The sequence below is a fragment of the Lipotes vexillifer genome, unplaced genomic scaffold, assembly GCF_000442215.2.
Source record: "Lipotes vexillifer unplaced genomic scaffold, Lipotes_vexillifer_v1.1 scaffold63, whole genome shotgun sequence".
NCBI classification, from domain to species: domain Eukaryota; kingdom Metazoa; phylum Chordata; class Mammalia; order Artiodactyla; family Lipotidae; genus Lipotes; species Lipotes vexillifer.
Genome location: NW_006784492.1, coordinates 2348139 through 2367298, shown reverse-complemented (window position 1 = coordinate 2367298; position 19160 = coordinate 2348139). Strand labels below are relative to the sequence as shown.

At 51.9% G+C, this 19160-nt stretch overlaps 1 protein-coding gene and 1 non-coding gene across 2 annotated transcripts in view; both read left to right on the top strand.

Annotated features, from left to right (window-relative positions):
* TBC1D14 (TBC1 domain family member 14) overlaps positions 1-19160 on the top strand; it is a 102123-nt gene that overhangs the window by 1157 nt on the left and 81806 nt on the right. The window contains exon 2 of the mRNA XM_007456872.1: positions 9007-9745. Within this exon, the coding sequence (XP_007456934.1) occupies positions 9024-9745 (722 nt within the window). The 5' untranslated portion in view covers positions 9007-9023. The remainder of the gene's footprint in view (positions 1-9006; positions 9746-19160) is intronic.
* TRNAG-CCC (transfer RNA glycine (anticodon CCC)) lies at positions 13510-13582 on the top strand. Its single transcript has one exon. It is a non-coding gene; the product is annotated as a tRNA-Gly (tRNA).

The following is a 19160-nucleotide window of genomic DNA, read 5'->3' as shown; positions in this document are numbered from 1 at the left end:
TAGGGGGGCAGGGAGCTGCCCCGGGGAAGGAGCGCGGGGGGGGGGGCGGCGGCGGCTCAGAGCTGGGGGGCTGCGGCCTCCGGGAAGGCTCCTCCTCACGAGGCCGCAGCGCCGGCCTGCGGACCCCAGACCCCGCGCCTGCGCAGCGGGCCACAGGCAGCCGCGTGCATTTCAAAGTTGCACAGGCGCCATCTGCTCCAACTTGGATGTGGAAGTGGAAGCTTGGCTTTGGGAAGTTCTGTGGGCAGGAGGCTCCTGGGCACGGACTCACGCCCTTCGTTTATGGGGGAGGGCGGTGTCTTGGGGCCCCTGTCTGCAGGCTGTTGGCACCTCGCCGTTGTCTTGGCTACCTTTGTAGACGATGGGTGGCTGCTGGGCACTGTTAGGGGCTGTGCATGGACCAGGCCAGACCTTACAGCAGCCCCTTCCTCTTGCCCGGTTGATCTGGCCAGTACCAACCCGTGTCTCGGGTTTGGATAGGGCTTCTTCCCAGCTGCTTTGCCCCCGTCCCACTTGGGTTGCTCCGCCCTCCCACCCCCCAGCCAAGGCTGTCTTACTACTGTCTTGGCGGTGGTATGTTTGACCCCTTGAGACTGTGGGCTCCACCTGATTTCCAGCCCTTGTGAGAACCTAGCATGTTCTTGGGGCTCAGGGTTGCTGAGTGAATGCACCCTCTGGGACGCATTGAGGGCGGTCAGGTAACCGGTTCAGGGTCACCCAGCTGGAGAGGGGCAGGGATGATATTCACACTGAGGCAGGTCACAGGGCCAGGCTCCGCTCATCTCAGTGTCCTTCACGGCCCCAGCAGGTCCTGGCAGGTCCCTGCTTAGCACTTTGCATAGCGCCGAGGTGGGCTTGCTGAGTGTTTACAGTCTGCCCCCAGCCCACCCTCTCATGCTCCGAGTCAGGGCTGCCTCACCTGGCCTCCGCGGGTCCCTGCAGTTCCCCTCAGGCACCTCTCTCCACCCCTCCACCCCTCCACCCCTCCTCCCTCCTCCCTTCCACTTCTCTATCTTTCCCTCCCACTGCCCTACTCCCCTCTGTCCAGCAGGTGAATTCCTGCCCGTCATACCTCCACTTCCCCTTGCTTGTGCTCTGCTGAAGGCCTCTCAGCGGAGAGGACATAGCTTATCAGAGCAACGTGCTTAAGAATCTGTCTTCCCTGTTGGTCAGAGCTTCTGACTGTCACGTCCTCACCCTCAGCACAGAGGATGCCTGCCCAGCATGGCGTGGGTGCTCGCGGAGCTTTGAGACCTTGGAGAAGATTTGTCATTACACCAGACATTTATACCTAATACGTAAGAGGATTTTAGGAAAATGGGTACGTGTTGTCTGTTAATGTTTGCTGTAGGGAGGGTATAAAGTTTCTAGGGTCTGGGTTTAGAATTCTAGATTGTCAAGTTGCAAAGACCTTGGGTAGCTTGGCTGGGCCAGTCACCTCATTTGACAGTTGGGGAAGCTGAGGCTCAGCGCTCAGTCAGTGCCGCAGCGGAGGTGCGAGGAGAGATGCTGGTGACAGGGCGGAGCTGTACAGTGAGGCTGTGCAGACTGGCTGTGTCTGGGCTTTGCTTATGCAAATGCGTTGCTAAAATAGGGGGCCTGAGCTGGCTGGCCGTGTCGGGGGCCCAGGGAAGAGTGATGCCAGCCAGCATCTTCCAAGGCATGATTCTAAAGGCTTTATGTGGATTTCTTTCCCCCCATCCTGTCAACTGCCTAATGAAATAGGGTCTATTATTGTCCCCCTCTTACTACGTGGAAATTGAGGCACAGAGAAGTAAAACTAGTCCAAGGTCACACAACTGCTAGGCGGAGGAGCCAGTATTTGAACCCACGCGGTCTACCTCCAGAACCTGCATTGTTTTTTCCCCTTGTGTATTTTAGTTTTAAAACTTTTCTATTGAAGTCTAACATACATACAGAGGAGTGTAAATGTTGTTGTATTTAACTTATCGATGATCACAAAGTTTAGGGTCTGTACTCTTAAGCACTCCAGCAAGCCATGTTTGGCCTTTGATGTCAGACCTGATTTGAATCCTGTTTCTCTTGCTGTGTGACCTTGGGTGTGTCACTCAACTCCTCTGAATCTCATAGTTTCTTGGGTGTACTTGGCAGGCTTGTGATGATTAGAGCATGTGATAGCTCCTGGTATGTTTGGTGTTTGGTAAATATTCAGTAAATGATTTGTCTTATTAATAATTAAGATTATAAATTGTGTTGGCTTTGTTAAGTGGACTATCTTCCGAACCTGTGAGTTGCCTTCCGGTCACTTTACAGGTACTTATGATGATTAGTTTTGGTAAATCACTATATGAAGCTGAAACATTTGGGGGTAGAGGGGAAACCTCCCCTGTGCATTGAAAGTCCTTAATTTAAAATGTCCCACCTATGCCTTTTAAACATCAGCACCTTTGGGCGGTGTAAGTTAAATATCTGTTCCTTAGGGTTGGGAAGGAGCCTCTGGGGACCCTCAGCAGTTTAACGCCAGTTTCTGCCTGGCTTGCTGATGGATGGAAACTTATTGAAGTACATCGTGTTGAGTTCCAGGTGCCTCAAAGTTGCCGTGCACCCTCCAGAGGAATATATTGGGCTTCTAGGAAATTCTTTTTTAGGATTGTTTTTATCCTAAAGAATAACTCTTTTAACAAAACAAACTGCTTTTCTAGTTGACTTTCCTATTCTGTGTTTTTTTTTGGCTGTGCCGCATAGCATGTGGGGTCTTAGTTTCCTGACCAGGGATCAACACCCACCCCCCACCCCCCTCCGCCACAGTGGAAACATGGAGTCTTAACCACTGGACCGCCAGGGAAGTCCCGACTTTCCCTTTCTATGTAATGCACATTAATCCATTATTTTAGGCCGCTTGTGCAGCAGTGGAAAGAGTAAGCACCTTAGTGTAAGCTCCAGGTCAGCCCCAGCAGGACCACTTCAGTCTGCGTTCCATCTGCGCCTCGGTCTTGTCTGTGAGATGGTGATGACGGTGTCCTCAGCTCTGGGGGTTGCTGGGGAGGTTACATAGATCATAGATGGTGGGTGTGGACACCGAACACAGTGCCCAACGTGCAGCGTGCACTCGTGAGCAGAGGCAGCTGCTTGTGTTAATTGTTAATGCCGAGGCGCCTGAGATCCAGAACGTCCTATGCCTTTCTTTCCACTGCTTGAATTAAAAAGAGAGAGAGACTCACAGTGGTTGGTGCTTGTGAGTCCTCTACACAAATGTCTGATTCTCATGGGAGATGTCTCATAGGTCAGTGGGTTCTCCTTTTTGTTTGGTCCAGGCTTGAGGTGAAGGCCTGAGAGAGCCACTCCTGTGGCGAGTCTGGCGGTCCCACCAGCATCCTCACCGGGAAACGTGAAGGACCCCTGAGAGGCCTTCTGGAGGGTGACGCAGGTGTTGGAGAGAGAAGACTCAGGTGGGACGCTCCCTGCAAGACCTTGGGCAGGTTGCTGCCTCTGGCTCAGCCCAGCGTTGTTCCCATCTGTGAAATCCTCTTCTTTCACGGGAGGGATAAGGGTTTGAGGAGGTGCTTGATGTCTGCATTAGGGCTGTAAGTAGCAAAGCTTACCGAGGGGCTTTGGGGTCACAGACGTGGGCTCAGGCCCCAGCTGCTGCCACGTGAAAGTGGAGACCTGGGCAAGCTGTGTGCTTCAGTTTCCTCCTCTGTGCAGTGGGGATAATACCTGGCGCAGAGGGCTGCTGAGGGCTCTGACACAGAATGGCATGTTAAGAGCTTAGAACGGTGCCTGGTACTCATGAAATTGTAGTTTTATGGTGGAGCTCTGGTGTTGTCAGGACTTGCAGACCGAGTTCCTGCCCTCTGGAAACTTTGGATCTGTGACAGATGTGCCCTCAGACCATGGCTGATAGAAAGGGGCCGTGTGCGCCTGACTCTTAAGCGGAAGGGTACGGCAAGCAGCGGCAGGCCTGGGTTGACAGGCGGCTTGGCAGCGAAGATGAGTGCACCCTCCTTGGAGAATCAGGGAGAGGGGCGTTGTCCCCGTGCTGATGGGGGTGCGAGGGGGCCGCTCTCCTCTGCGGTGTCCAGAGGGGAGAGCTGGGACGAGGGAGGCTGCGTACAGCCCGCGCCCCGTGGGCAGGAAGGAGCCACGGGAGAGGAGGGGGGTGCAGAGGACGTCTGCGTGGACGGGCAGAGCTGTCCCTCCCTGAAGCCACCAGTGAGTGGAGTTTTCTTCCCCGGGACCCTAACTAAATCATTTAGTTTTGGTTTCATAAACTGTTTCTTTTATTTATGAAGACTTGGTCAAGACTTAGTCCCATTACTTTTTAAGGAGGAGAAAATTAAATTGTTGCTTCAGGATGGACTTGTTTTCCAAAGCCTTATTCAAAGCCACTGGCAGAGCTGCTCTCCACTCTCTGACTCGTATTAAACTAAAGACGGGCCCCTGGGAGTGAAGGTTGTTGCAGTCTCTTGGGCACTTTTCCTCTTTGCTTCCTGCAGAACTCAGTTTTGTGGCAGGTAAGTAAAATTCAGGTGGCCTTGCCGCCTGGAGTAAAAAGTCTTCGTCTTGTCTGTGCGTTATGTCTTGTGTGTTTCTCTCCTCCGGACGGTGACGGCTGCTCATCATCAGACTTGGATCTGGTGCCGGGCTGTGCCTGGGTGACTCTGAGAGCCCAGGTCGCATGCTGTGGCGGCCACTGCGCAGGGGGTCGTGTGAGACTTTGGGAAACAACTGCAGAGGGAAATTTCGTTTTACTTTCCTGAGCCGTCAAGTGTTGACAGTGTTCGTCGCTGTCTAGTCTAGCAGCGGATACGGCGCACAGGGCGGTCACCGCTCACTTGCTGGGTCTGCTGTCTGCATGCACGGCTGGGAGCGCGATGGATTTTCTTCCTCTTCTGTGACCTCCCCTGCTCACCTTGTTCTTGAAACACAACCCAGCTCTCAACAGATGTTTCTTGGATGGATTGCCCCTGAAACCTGCCCACAACTAGAATGTAGTTGTTAGTAATAATTAATTCAGCAAATAGAATTTTTTTTTTTTTTGGCTGCACTGCGCGGCATGTGGGGTCTTAATTCCCCCACCAGGAATCGAACTTATGCCCCCTGCAGTGGAAGCGCAGAGTCTTGACCACTGGACCGCCAGGGGAGTCCCGCAAATAGATTTTTTAATCCTTAACCATGCTAGGCATTTGACCAGGCAGTGGTATCCAGAAACTGTTAGCATGTGCCCGCCTGAAGCTTAGTTAGGAGCCAGGGGAGAGAGATATGGAAACTGCTATAGGTGGGGTGTGGCCGCAAGGAGCTCAGGAGGAAGGAGGGCCTGCAGCTTCCTGGGGGAGTTGAGGAAGGCTTCTCAGAGGAGCGGCCTTGGAAGCGTGCTGTGTCTCCTTGTGGTATGTGCTCCCAGATCCCCAGGGGCGCTGATGGCAGAGCTGGGGAGAGTACCTGCGGCAGTGGCACAGGACGGCTGGGTGTTGAGAGAGGTGAGGGTGGCAGCATGAGGCTAGTGTGGCTGGCAGGGACGGATCCAGAGGGCCCTGGGCCGGCTTGGGGAATTTAGGCTTACTCTGTCTTTAGAAAACGTGTGATTTGGAGGCAGGCCATCCGCAGCTGGTCTCCTGGCTGGCTTCCAGAGTCCACCCTGCAGCCTCTCTTGGAAGCACCCCCTTTGTGCAGCCTCCCCCTGCAGGGCCCCGTCGGAAGGCAGGTGCTCTGGAGTGTGGCTTCTTGTTTTATGGCACTGGTAGCACCAGGTGAAAGGGCTTGAGGACAGTTGGCCTTGGCCCTTGCGGAGTTTGGTCTTAGAATATGTTGCAAGGGGAAGCACTTTCTCCCGTTTTGGTTTATTTCTCCTAAGGCTGTTCTCTGAGGCTGTTCCTCAAGTTTAAGGAACTTAAGCTGGGCTTGGAACCATCGGAGGCCCCAGAGGTCCCTCAGCTGCTCTCTAGAAGAGGCCCTCGGGCTTCTCTCTGTGGCCCCAAGGCAGAGGAGAGAAGACGGAGGACGAGGCCACCGCCAAGCGGCTTCGGACTCTGTCCGACCTTGTTTCTTTCTTCCCTGTGCTTCCATCTTGGCAACTCAGAGGAGAAGGGGTCCTTGGGTTCACATCACACACTTGTTCCATGTTGCTGCCTATTCTAATGTCAAAATTTCAGTTTAAATTCATGGGGTTTTTTTTTTCAGGTACTTAGGCTCTTTATGTGGCTGAAGTGGAGGAAATTCACATTTATTAGGCACCTGCTGTGTGTCAGGTACAGGTATGCCGGTGCTTCACCAAACCTCATTTCATTTATCCTTAGCCAGCCTGTGAGGTGTATGGTGTCGCCCCCTTTTACTCCTGGGGAGGAGGGAAGTTGAGGTTCAGAAAGGTTGAGCATCTCCCCAGCTAGTAAGTGGCAGGGCCAGAATTTCAGCTGGGGCTGTCGGAGGGTCTCAGCTCTGCTTACTGTGAGTTTTTCCTCTTGTGTTCATGGCTTTTTGCCCGTTTGACCTGTTGGTGTGTTGATGGTATTTGGATAATTCTCATTACCTTTGACACTGCCAAAGATTAGCTCTTAACTATGTGCTAAAAATGTTTCTTACTGGATTTTCCTCTTAATTAAAAAAAAAAAAAGTATAACTTTCAAATTGGTATACAGATTTATCTTCCTGTGTCTTCCCGTCGTGAATCCTGTTGTTTCACAGCATAGTTTGGTTTGGGAGTTTTCCCAGCGCAGGGTTCCAGAGACAGTTTGCTGTGGCCTTGCCTGGGAGGAACTCCTGGCTGGGGACTCAGGGTAGGGGCCGCAGCCCAGGAAATTCAGGGCAGTGTGAACTGCAAAACAGTTAAGACAGTTTCCCATGTGGTGAGGTGAATGCCCAGATTCTTTCCGAGGATGAACTGAGTTTTTGCTCTGTAGGTTAGGGGAGCACTTATTTTGTGCAATACCTTTATAATCTCATTTTTGTATTAAGCTCTAATTTTGCTTGTAGTTTTGTTTTGGTGTAGTTCTACCTTCCAAGAAAAATTGATAACCAATTAGTACGACACCATGATTAAATAATCCTTCCTTACTCACTGGGTCATATTTCAAGTTTTTATACATAGTTAAGTCTATTTCTTTCTTTTTTTTTTTTTTTTGCGGTACGTGGGCCTCTCACTGCTGTGGCCTCTCCCGTTGCGGAGCACAGGCTCCGGACGCGCAGGCTCAGCGGCCATGGCTCACGGGCGCAGCCGCTCCGCGGCATGTGGGATCCTCCCGAACCCGGGCACAAACCCGTGTCCCCTGCATCGGCAGGCGGGCTCTCAACCACTGCGCCACCAGGGAAGCCCAGTTCAGTCTATTTCTGAATTCCGCAATTGAATTCATTCCTTCTTATTTCTGTTTTTGCTCCAGTGCTGTACTGTGTGACTGGTTCCTTCCATATTTGGGAGGGAGGGAGATAACCCCTCCCCCGTTTTCTGCTTTTAATGAATTTGCTTTGGCCGTGTTGACAGTGAGAGGCAGACCAGGCTTCCTGAAGAGGAGCGGGAAGCTCATTGCAAAAGCTAAAATAACACCCGAAAGGGGGGTGGTTATCAGTGTTATTGCCAGGCTTCAGACCTTCAGCTGTTTGCTATTGTATGATAGCAGCTGCTAACAGTGCCTGCGGTGGGGGGCGCCTGCTGAATGCCTTTCTCATGGCACTTTATTTAATTCTCCCAAGGCAATCTAGTGGAGTTGGGATTAGAACCCAGGAAGGACTGAGCCCAAAGTTCCCTTCTTTATGTGGTTTCTGTTCCATGGATCAAATTTAAAGGCACCACCAGGTTTCTTTAGTTTTTGATGTTTTAAAAGAACAGGAGAAGGTAATGTAACAAATCCCAGGGTTCTCAGTCCACAGGGGACTGTGCTGTCCAGGCTGATGCGCCTCCTACCCCAGTCTTAGGCCAGAGAACCATAGGCAGGGCCTGTGTGTTTACTGCAGGTTCATGGCCTTTATTTTTTCCTTTATCGATCACCTGTCTTCACTGAGCCAGCCTTCTGACCTGGGTTTTTATAACCCCAAACTACACCATTCGTCCACTACTATGGCTTATTTTGGGGTCAGTCCTATAGATCCCAGCTCTGTGGCTAAATAACAATGTGATCCTGGACCCATTTCTTTCCTTTTTTTTTTTGGGGTTGCCTTGGGTCTTTGTTGCTGCGCGTGGGCTTTCTCTAGTTGCGGCGAGCGGGGGCTACTCTTTGTTGTGGTGTGCGGGCTTCTCATTGTGGTGGCTTCTCTTGTTGTGGAGCACAGGCTCTAGGGCGCAGGCTCAGTAGTTGTGGCGCACGGGCTTAGTTGCTCCGCGGCATGTGGGATCTTCCCGGACCAGGGCTCGAACCCGTGTCCCTTGCATTGGCAGGCAGATTCTTAACCACTGCGCCACCAGGGAAGTCCCATGGACCCGTTTCTTGACCTGAGCCTCAGTTTCTTCCATGGTAAAGGGGATAGTATGCCCCTCCTTGTAGACCTGAGTAAGGTGACTAAAACATTGTGGAGACCCATGGCTAACTTGAATGTGTTTGGGGTAATCTCACTGCACGTGGCATACACAGTTCATCTTCTTTTCTGTCATGATGAAGGCGTCTCAATTTTTGTGCTGTCTCAGAACAAGTTGAACCTTGACTTATGTATGGGTTATGAATTCACATACTTTTGACAGAGGTATCCTGTTTGTCATTTAAAAAAACATGGAAAATAAAATCCCTTCTCTCTGCCCGGCACAGCCCTCACACTCCCAGTGCTGTCTTGAGGATCACAGATGTGACTGGGGGCAGTGATGGTGATGATAAAGATGGTTATTTTATATATTTTTACCCTAGGTGTATCCTTTGTTTGAATTATCTTCCTGTTGTTTTATATCATGATGATATACGTTAAAACTCTAGCTTCTGGCCCTGAATTAAAGCTTGTGTATGTAGGGCTTGTTTCAAGGATTCCTCTTTTAAAAGGGGTGTCAGAACATTTGAATGTGCGTCGGAGGAATTGCATCTTTGGCTTTTATATTCACTGTCCTAATTTCCATTTTGGTGTTTTTTCTAGTTTTTCCTTGGACCAAGATGACTGATGGAAACCTTTCCACCACTACAAATGGCATAGCCTTGATGGGCATTCTGGACAGTCGACCAGGAAACCACGTTCAGAACCTGCAACACTTGAATCTCAAGGCACCCAGATCCCTCTCGTTGCCTGAGTATGGGCCCAAGCTGAAACTTGGTGCTTTAGAAGATCGGCACAGCCTTAACTCGGTGGACTCAGGCATCCCTACCCTAGAGATCGGCAACCCGGAACCTGTCCCCTGCAGCGTGGTCCGTGTGAAGAGGAAACAGTCCGAGTCGGAGATCATCCCTGAGCGAGCCTGCCAGAGCGCGTGCCCACTGCCTTCCTACGCACCACCAGCTCCCACCAGTGCTGAGCGGGAACAGAGTGTGCGGAAGTCCTCCACGTTTCCCAGGACAGGCTATGACTCAGTGAAGCTCTACAGCCCCACCTCCAAAACCCTGAACCGCAGCGACAATGTCTCAGTCTGCAGCGTGTCCAGTCTCGGCACAGAGCTGTCAACCACACTGTCCGTCAGCAATGAGGACATCTTGGACCTCATGGTCACGAGCAGCTCCAGTGCCATCGTGACCCTGGAGAATGACGATGACCCACAGTTTACTGATGTCACCTTGAGCTCCATCAAGGAAACCTGTGACCTACGCCAGCCGGACTGTGTTGATGAAACTGACGAGGGGAGGAAATTGAAAATATTGGGACCATTTAGTAACTTCTTTACAAGGTAATGCCGTCTTTATCTCTCTAGAAGAGCCAGGTTATTCAGTTCAGACCAGTTGCATTGTTGTTCTTGTCTGCAGCGTGTCCTATGTTTCCTGCCCACAGAGCAGACACTGTCATACAGATAATTATGCCGTTTCCAGTAGCCCAGAGTCCTGTGGACTTGTGTGGAGGACTGGTGATTCTGCTGTTCGATTCCTCACTGCTGGCTGTCACTTCTGTGTCCCTGTCACTCGCACAGTCTCTTGTCACTTCCTGGCCTCTGACCTGCTGTGGCTGAGGCTGACCTGTAAGTGGCCACTGTTACCAAATCAGCAGCCTTTGTCAGCTTTATCCTCCAAAGGGCCCTTTATGCTGATAACTTGAGTTTCTTGGGCCAGGCAGAGGGTGCTGGCGAGGGTGATATCAGACTTAGTAACTCCAGCCTCCGCTGGCACAACCCAGGGCTGGTATTTCTGGGTGCCCCCGGACGTGTGCCCTGTGCTCCTGCCTGGCTGTGCTCTTTTGTTCGTGTTCTGGCCCTGGGCCTGCTTCTGAGATGTGTGCTGTCACCGCACTGCAGCCACACACGTTCCCACCTGTGTTCGGACCAGGCCATCCACCCCACTCCCCGTGGTGCCCTGTCCCCAGGCACCGAACCGGGATGCTGGCGTCCCTGTGTCTCACCTTAAGCCCTGTGCAGCCCTTCCCACAGCCTCTTTTTTGTGCCTTCGTGTTTCCGTTCAACAGGTGTTTTGTGTTTGCGTCCTGGGCTCTGCCCTTGACAGGCAATATGGGAGTAATTCGGTACTGACCTTGGGTGGGCTTGCAGGCTGGGGGTGGTGGAAGTGGACATATCAGTCAGTCACATAGGCAAACGTGAACTCCCAAACTGTGGAGTGCCACAGGGAAGGGCCGAGGGCCCTGGAGACTGTGTGCAGAAGGGCCGTCTGCTCCCCAGCAGCTCTCCAGAGGGCCTGGGCCCAGGGCCTGGCAGGTAGGAACGCCGCCGTGGTCCACCTGGCTGCCCCTGTCTGTGCCTGTAGCGGAGCCCGTGTTGGACACTTGGCGGTACGGGTGTCCCTTCGAGGTGGTGGATGTGCTGGCTTGAATCAGCCAGGGCTTCTGTGGCTGTGGGCGCGCACGTCCACTTACGGCTGCCTCGGCTCACTCATTGTCTGACGGTGGGGTCGTCTTGGATGAGCCAAGACCAGTCCTGAGTGAGAAGCTCTCCGATGGCGGCTGTGGTTTTATGGGGCACCTCTTCTCTCTGATGCACCCGCAGACAGGTATTGTGCTACTCCCAGGAGAATTCCTGGCCCCAGAACTCAGTGACTTCACGGTTGCCTTCAGTGGGAGAAACCCAAGAACCGTGGGGGAGACCCACGATCCTCACTGAGGCCATAGCCCTAAAACAGTGCTGCTGCAGATCAGATCTGTGTGGCTGAACTGTTCCCTTTGCTCAGATCAGTGTCTTCAACTTTGCCTGTTGATGAATACCGTCTGGGTGCCTGTTAAATACGGCTCTTCAGGCTCCATCCCAGAACTCCAGGATCAGAATCTCAGGGGAAGGGCTTTGGAGACAGGTTTTTAGAATCATCTGAGGTTCTTGGCAAATTTGGGAAACCTTGCTCGAAAATGGGGGTGGCTGGGAAATAGCATAGAGGAAAGAACTTAGCTTTGGAATTCAACAGATCTGCACCCACATTCTAGCTGTGTGACCTTGAACAAGTTACTTCACCTCTCTGAGCTTTCTCATCTCTAAAGTAGTGTGAGTAAATAGCCTAGCACATGATGCCTATTGTGTTGTTGATTTATTGATACTGTGTTGGTAGTCTTACCTGCATCGTTCCCATCGTCATTTGCTTTCTGTCTCAGCTTCATCATCTACAAAATGGGTATGATGAGGCCTACTCCTGCAGTGGTCAGGGAGACGAAGTGGGCTCACACGTGTGAACCTTAGTACGGACCCAGACAGAGTGAACGTTGCAGCATCAGTTGCTTGTTGTGATGGTCATGACTGCGTCTTGCTTTGTCTGCTTGCCTTTGTCTTACTGTCTATGTTGGAGCCTCATTTCCTTTGAAAGGAAACACCATCAATTACTGCAGATTGTTTCTTGAAAATCTTTCTCAGCTTTGTGCCACAGAAATCAAATGTCTCCTCTTTGTTTTATTTCTTAATTCTTATCTCCTTCCCCTTGTTTTGATGACTGTGACATTATTATTGTGAGCCATTATTAAGTACCTTTGGGAAGCAGGTGGAATATTAATGACAAGTGAATCAAGATGTGTGATATCGTGGGCCAAGTGTAGTGAATTTTTTGTCCTGGAGTCTTAGAGAAGAGTTTCAGTCCATAATTCCTTGGAGAGGAAAACGGGGGGTTCTGTGCAAAAATGTCTGGAACCCACTAAGCATTTTACAGGTGAGTTTATAGGCAGGGCCTGGCACACAGAAGGTACTTCGAGGACGGTGGACCGTGTGAGTTCTTGTTGAGGGCAAGGGCTGCGGCTGGAGCTGGTCCTTCGTGGTTCCCAGCCCAGGCTTCTGAGTCATCCTGTGTCTCCACTCTGTCCCCTCAACCCAGCGACTCCCTTGACCCTCGTGCCCATCTGTTGTCCTTGTCCTCACCGAGTCCACTTCTGGGTTGTAGAAATCAGTGTGGGCGGCATTGTGGAAGGCCGGTCTAGGAGAATGGGGCTCAGAGCAAGCAGTGGAGATGCTCAGGGAACTTGGAGCCTGAGGGAGCAGACCTGTTGGTGAACCTGACTGCTTGATGAGGGTGGCCTGGACTAGTCAGGAGCAGAGGAGCGCCAGGAGGGCTGGCTGAGGCCGGCCACTGCCCCGCGGAAGCCCAGGCCCAGCTCCCGTTTGTGCCTTTGGCCCCTCCTTCACATAGGCTGCGGTAAGCACCTCTTGTGGAGACTCCACCCTGAGCTCCACCCTGAGCTTAGAGATAGTCCCTGCCCGTAAGGAGCTCCCTCCAGTGGGGGAGATGGACACACACTGCAGGGGTGGGGGACACGAGTCTTGACATGGGGCTGCGTGTGTGCGCGCGCGCGTGCGTGTTGTGGGTACCGAGGTCAGGAGCGCTGGTTCAGGAGTTGGGCTGGCTGGGTTCCGTGTTAGCTGTCCTACTTAATAGCTGTGTGACCATGGGCAAGTTACTTCACCTCCCTGAGCCTTAAATGGGGCATAAAACTACTGTGCAAGGTTAGAGATCGAATAGGTGCAGTACCTAGCACACTCCCTGGCCCTCCGTAAGTAGTAGCTATCTGTGATTCTAACGTAAGTATTATCATTTCTAAAAAATATGTTTTCTAAAGCTTTCTCTAGTTCTTATCCCCAAATTGTGCTTTACTTTGATCAATCCAGGATTGAAAAAGATCAGGATATCTCCACTTTGGCTCTGTTGACATTTGGGGAGGGGTGAATCTTTGTGGTGGGAGCTGTCCTGTGCATTGAAGGCTGTTTAGCAGCATCCCTGGCCTCTACCCACTAGATGCCAGTAGCATCTTTCCAATTGTGACAACCAAAAATATCCTCAGACAGTGCCAAATGTCCCTGGAGGGCTGGGGTGGGGAGATGGGCAAAATCACCCAACTGTTGAGAACTGATGAGCTAGCAGGTTGTAAATGTTGGCATTTAATTGCTTCTTTGAAGGAAATTTACTAATGTTGTATACATATGTATATTTTTTGTTAAAGTCTAGTTGATTTATAATATTATTATTAGTTTCAGTGATTCAATATCTTAATAGATTTACTCCATTTAAAGCTATTATAGGGACTTCCCTGGTGGTCCAGTGTCTAAGACTCTGCACTCCCAATGCAGGGGGCCTGGGTTCGATCCCTAGTCAGGGAACTAGATCCCACATGCCGCGACCAAAGATCTGCGTGCCACAGCTAAAGGTCCCACGTGCCTCAACGAAGATCCCGTGTGCTGCGACTAAGACCTGGTGCAGCCAAATAAATAAATACTAAAAAAAAAAAAAAAGTTAATATAAAATATTGGCTATCTTCCACTAATATAATATATTTTAAGCAGGATCCTCATCTTTTTTTTGTGTGTGTGGTACGCGGGCCTCTCGCTGCTGTGGCCTCTCCCATTGCGGAGCACAGGCTCCGGACGCGCAGGCTCAGCGGCCATGGCTCACGGGCCCAGCCGCTCCGCGGCATGTGGGATCTTCCCGGACCAGGGCACGAACCCGTGTCCCCTGCATCGGCAGGCGGACTCTCAACCACTGCGCCACCAGGGAAGCCCAGGATCCTCATCTTATATAGAAGAGAGGGACTGTGTTCAGGGCTCCTCTGAGCCCAGTGTAGTGTAAGAGCCTTTATCTAAAAAGCTGGACAGCAAATATGCGAGGAATTCAGTAACACGCTTGTTTTCCACAGGAGATAGGGTTGGGATTTCTGTGAAGCCCAGGGTTTAAGGCTACTCATCTGCTCTGGGCTGGAAGGTAGTAATTAGCTTTGACCACTTACATCTTCTTTTGTGCAGCCCTTTATTAAGCTCTCAGAAGAGATGACCTGAGTATCCTTTGCTGAGAAGTGATGCTTGAACTGCATCTGAAGGGTGAGAAGGAGCTCGCCAAGCGAAGACGTGGGGCAGAGGGAACAGCTTGTGGACGGCTGGGAGCTGTGGAGCCCCTGGGTGTGTTTAAAGGAGTGTAATGAAGCATTTTTCCGGTCCGCTTCCCGACCTGGCTGAGAGGTCCTCGTGGGCACAGTCTGTGTCTGGTTCGCCCTGGCACTGAGTTGTAATTCAAAGATAGAGACAGAGGAGTTGGTAGTTCAGAGCCGGAGCTGCTCAGACCCAGGTTTGAACCTCAGCTCTGCCATTTGTGACCTGTGTGACCTCAAGAAACTTCCTTAATAACCTCTGTGGTCCCCAGGGTGTACTGGGTGACAGGGGGTTAATTGTGCCTCTTGTGAAGGGTTGATGTGGAGGTTAAACGACATCCTCCAGGTGAGGCTCTGGGCAGAGCACATACCCAGTATGAGCAGGTTGGATTCCTGGCCCTGCGTTCTGCTTTTGTTGGGTTTCCCATAAGATTTCACTTTTTTAAAAAGGGAGTGTGAAAAAACTTGAAACCACTGGCTTAAGAAAAATACATCTTTAGATGGGCACTTTGACTCAGTGGGAAAGTGCTCAACTAAAATTTTAGTTCCTGTACTGATCTAGGCATTTGAGATTTGATCATTTGAAAAGCGACATGAGCAGTGTTAAGGAACATATCTGCCCCCTGCTTTCTTTTTAGGGAGGTGAGTTAGCTTACCAACAGGGTGGACGCACTTCAGAGACACGTGACAGCCAGAGCCCTTGGCACAGGGAGTAGCAGACAATGTCCAGTGCCTGCCGGGTGCCATTCTCAGCACTTCTGAGGGGTCACCTTGTTTAATCTTCAACTGCCACACGAGGGAGTGCCGTGTGTTAGATTCGATGGGCTGGCTTGTTCATCCTTCTAGGGGCCTTTCCTGCACCGTGGAGCCAGAGAGTTAAAAATCTGTGTTTCCCAGAGATGCTTGCAGCCAGGGTTCTAGGCATGAATTAGGTCCCGTTTGTGAAAGATTTGAGGCCGAAGTCAGGCGGAGACCATGTTTCTTCCCCTTTTGGCTGTTTTCTGCTGTTTAGTGATGTCATAGAGATGTGAGGCTTCCCTGCAGCATCCTCCCTGTGTCCCTTTCCCGGATGTGTAGAGGCAGCTGCGATGCAGGAGGGGCTGCGTTCTGCATCCCGGGGTTGAGAGGAGTTGTGGTGGCTTCCTGATCCTGTCGCATTCCATTCCAGTGGCAGTTCAGGTGTGGCAGCTCCCCTGGTGCGTCAGTTCTGTGTTGTTCAGGGAGCCGTTCCTGGGGGCCCAGTTTAGAGGCGCCTACCTCAGCCCTTACAACGATTTTGAAATCATCTAATTCCTTGAGTTAAATCCCTTTCTGCTTAAAATTCCTGGAGTGCGTTCTGTATGCTGCATTGAAAGCTGATGGATTCAGGTAAGTACCATAATAATTCTCATCTATAGGTGAGGAAACTGAGGCAAGAGGTGGTTAAGTAGCTAGCAAGGGGTACAAAGATGATACGGGGTTTGGGACTCTGAACTTAGGTTTCTTTACTGGAAAACAGAAATAAGTTCATGCTTCAAAGGATTAAATGGGGAGGAAATAAATGTACATGGATGGGAAGCACCCAGCACATGGCAGGCATATTAATGTCTAATTTATTTATTTATTTATTTTTTGCCTGACTGTAGTTTTCTACTGCTTTGACCATTTTAGAATTAGCATCAGTGAATTGAGGTATAACATTGTAACTGTGAATTTTCTGAAAAATGTGCTTGCCGATATTCTTGGTGACTTTGACCTGGCATTAGTGATATACAGAAAGCACCTGCTGTATATCTGAGCTGCTGGGGTGTGTGTATGTGTACACACATGCACCGCTGTGATACCTGGACGGAGCGCTGGTTGGTGTTCTCTTGATCTACCTGTTTGCTGGCGTGTGGTCTTGGGTAAGCCATCCACTCAGCCTCTCTGGGGCTTAGTGTCCTTGTCTGCAAAATGAGCTGAGGGTGTCCTCCTCTGAGTTGTGAAAATGGAGGGAGGGACCTGATCAAGGTGTTGAGCTCAAGTGCCGGGTAAGAAGATACGAAGATGGGCAGACACAGCTGGAGGCGGCTGTGCAAATCCCTATACTGTGCAGTGTGATGAGGGTTTGAAAAGAGATACGAGCACAGCAGCAAATGCCCTGGGGAGGTCCAGAAAGAAATACAGGGCTGACACGCCAGCAGGCCTTCGAAAGTGTCTTCCGTGTGCACAAGGTTGAGACAGTGTTTCTTTGTCAAAGTCACAGGAGCAGGGAGAAGCTCAGCATTTCTGGGAAAGCACCGTAGCAGGAGGTGCTCAGGATGGAGAGCAGAGGTGGGAGAGGAGATGGAAAGGTGGGCAGGAGCTCATATTCGGCGGGGCCTTTAGGACCCACATTTAGGCTCAAAGCACTCAAAGCACATTAAGAGCCACACACAGTAAGATGCAGGTCTGCCCAGGAGCTGATGACTGCCTTGACAAGAGAGGGTTGAACCTGGTTAGAGGAGGGCTCCCCTTGCGGGAGGGAGTAGCTGCCCTGTTCTGAGCACACACCAGGCACTGGAGGGAGTAGCTGCCCTGTTCTGAGCACACACCAGGCACTGGAGGGAGTAGCTGCCCTGTTCTGAGCACACACCAGGCCCTGGAGGGAGTAGCTGCCCTGTTCTGAGCACACACCAGGCACTTCACTCTCCCTCAGGCGTTTGTTTCACAGCCCTTCGAGCAGGGATTGTGACCTTTCACTTGTCCAACTCCAAAGTCCGTGCTCTTTCTACAGAAGACACCGCCCTGCCCCTTGTCACGTGTGTGTCGTGTGTGTGTCGGGATCAGAAAGGGTGGGGGGACTTGGGCAGGGAGGGCAGGGGGAGAGGAGGCGGAGGCTCTGCAGGCCAGAGGAGCGGAGACTAAGCCGGGTGGGTGGGGGCAGGGCCGTGGCACTTCCTCAGGGCTGGGGTCAGCTCCGAGGCTTGCTGGCTCGCGAGCGGGGGGGTGGGGGGCTGCAGCAGAGCAGGGTCAGTGCCAGGCGCCGCCTTGGCCTTGAGCGCGGAGGAGCAGGGGGCTCGAGCAGGCAAGGACCCTGGTAGGGTGGTTCCGATGTCCCTAACGAAAGGTCTGTGAGGCGTCTCCGTTATTCCGAGTGTTGCCCTTTCTGTGTGCCTTATTTTCACAGGCACACGTTTACCCTGGGGCTTCTGACCCTGTTTTGAAACCCGCACCCCAGGGTTTTCAGCGCCTCGATGTGGATTCTTGTACCAGGTGGATCTTCAGTAGCTCAGCCCCCTTGATTACGGACTGCCTGCACTTCTTTTCCGACCCCTGTTTGCCCAGCTCAGTTCTCACCAACTGGTGTTTAGGCACCTGGGAGGTCATCGGTGACCTTGACTAGAGATGTTTCTCTCACTCCAGGGGAGGGTCAGTTTGAGGTTGTCCTTTGGGTTCGGAGAAGATGCAGCACGTAGCGGCCCTCTGCTGACACGTGACGGGAGCCGCAGGAGGCCGGCCGTCTGTGCTGGACACTTGGGGGAGGTTGGGTGCCGCCGCAGGCACTGTTTGGAGAGCCCTTCTGTTGGCGATACAGCTGTGCTCAGAAAGAACAGCTGGATTTGTTGAGGGTGTGTTGCCTCCCTGTGCTTTGCTAGGCTTTGTTTGTTTTCTTTTGGCAGCAAGTCGCAGCCATAGTAATTTATTTATTGAGTGCCTGCAGTGTACCAAGCCTTGAGCTAGGTCCTTAATTATGTTTCTCATCATACGTTCTTTCCAGAAATATTTACTGAGCATCCACCATATGCCAAGGCGCTGTTCTAGGTGCTTGGGATTGATTTGTGGACCAAACAAAGACCTTTGTCCTCAGAGAGCTTACATTCTAGTGGGGGGAGGCAGATAATAATCACCATTAATAAATAAGTGAAGCATATATGTTGGCAGTGATGAGTGCTGGGAGGAAAATGAGAGAGTGGAGGTGGTGAGAGGCGCAGGGGGACTGGAGAAGGCAGGTCAGGGTTGCCCACCGAAGCAGTGCCCATCGGGTGAATGAAGAGGAGAGGTTTAAGCAAAGACTTGAAGCAGGTAAGAAAGTTCACGGAGCAGGTGCCTGGGGGAGGAGCGCCTCAGGCCGGGGAGCGAAGAGGCCGAGCAGTGAGGAGGGGGCTGAGGTCAGTGGGACCAGGCCCCGTGCGGGCCTGGAGGCTGCTGTAGGTGATGATGGAGGAGTCTGGACCTGGGGAGCTGGGTCTGAGCAGGGATGCGAGTTTGGAGTTGTTGGCACTGTAGGGGGTTTGGGACAAGGTGAGGTCACCAAGAGGAATGAGCACGGAGCGCTGAGAGGCCTGTGGAGAGGAGGAGCCCCGCGGGAGGTGGGCCGGGGAGGTGGAGGAATGGAGTGCTGTAGCCCAGGGAAGCCAGGCGCAGACCAGACAGGGGCGTCGGGGGTGGGGTGTGATCGGCTGGGCCGAGGGTGCTCAAGGGTCAGGGGAGATGAGGACAGACAGTGGCTTTAGCGAAGGGACCTTGGCCAGAGCTGTTCTAGGGGAGCCGTGCAGGGCCAAGCATAACTGGAGCAAAGTTAAGGGAATGGGAGGAGGGAAGCTGGAAGCGGCGAGCAGAGACAGTTCTTTTGGTGGGTTAGCTGCATCGGGGGCAAAGAAAGGGTGATAGCTGGAGGAAGGAGTGGTGTGAGCTTGCTTCTTTTTTAAGATTGGAGAAATCCTTTTGTTTTTGTTTTACTGTTTTTGTTTACTGTGAAGTAAAAGAGTAGAAGTTGAACATATCACACAGAGTAGAGAATTCTGGAGCCTTGTCCTTGAGTTGCCTCCGCCGGAGTGGGATCTAGGGCTCAAAGAGAGAAATTGGCTTTGGCCGGG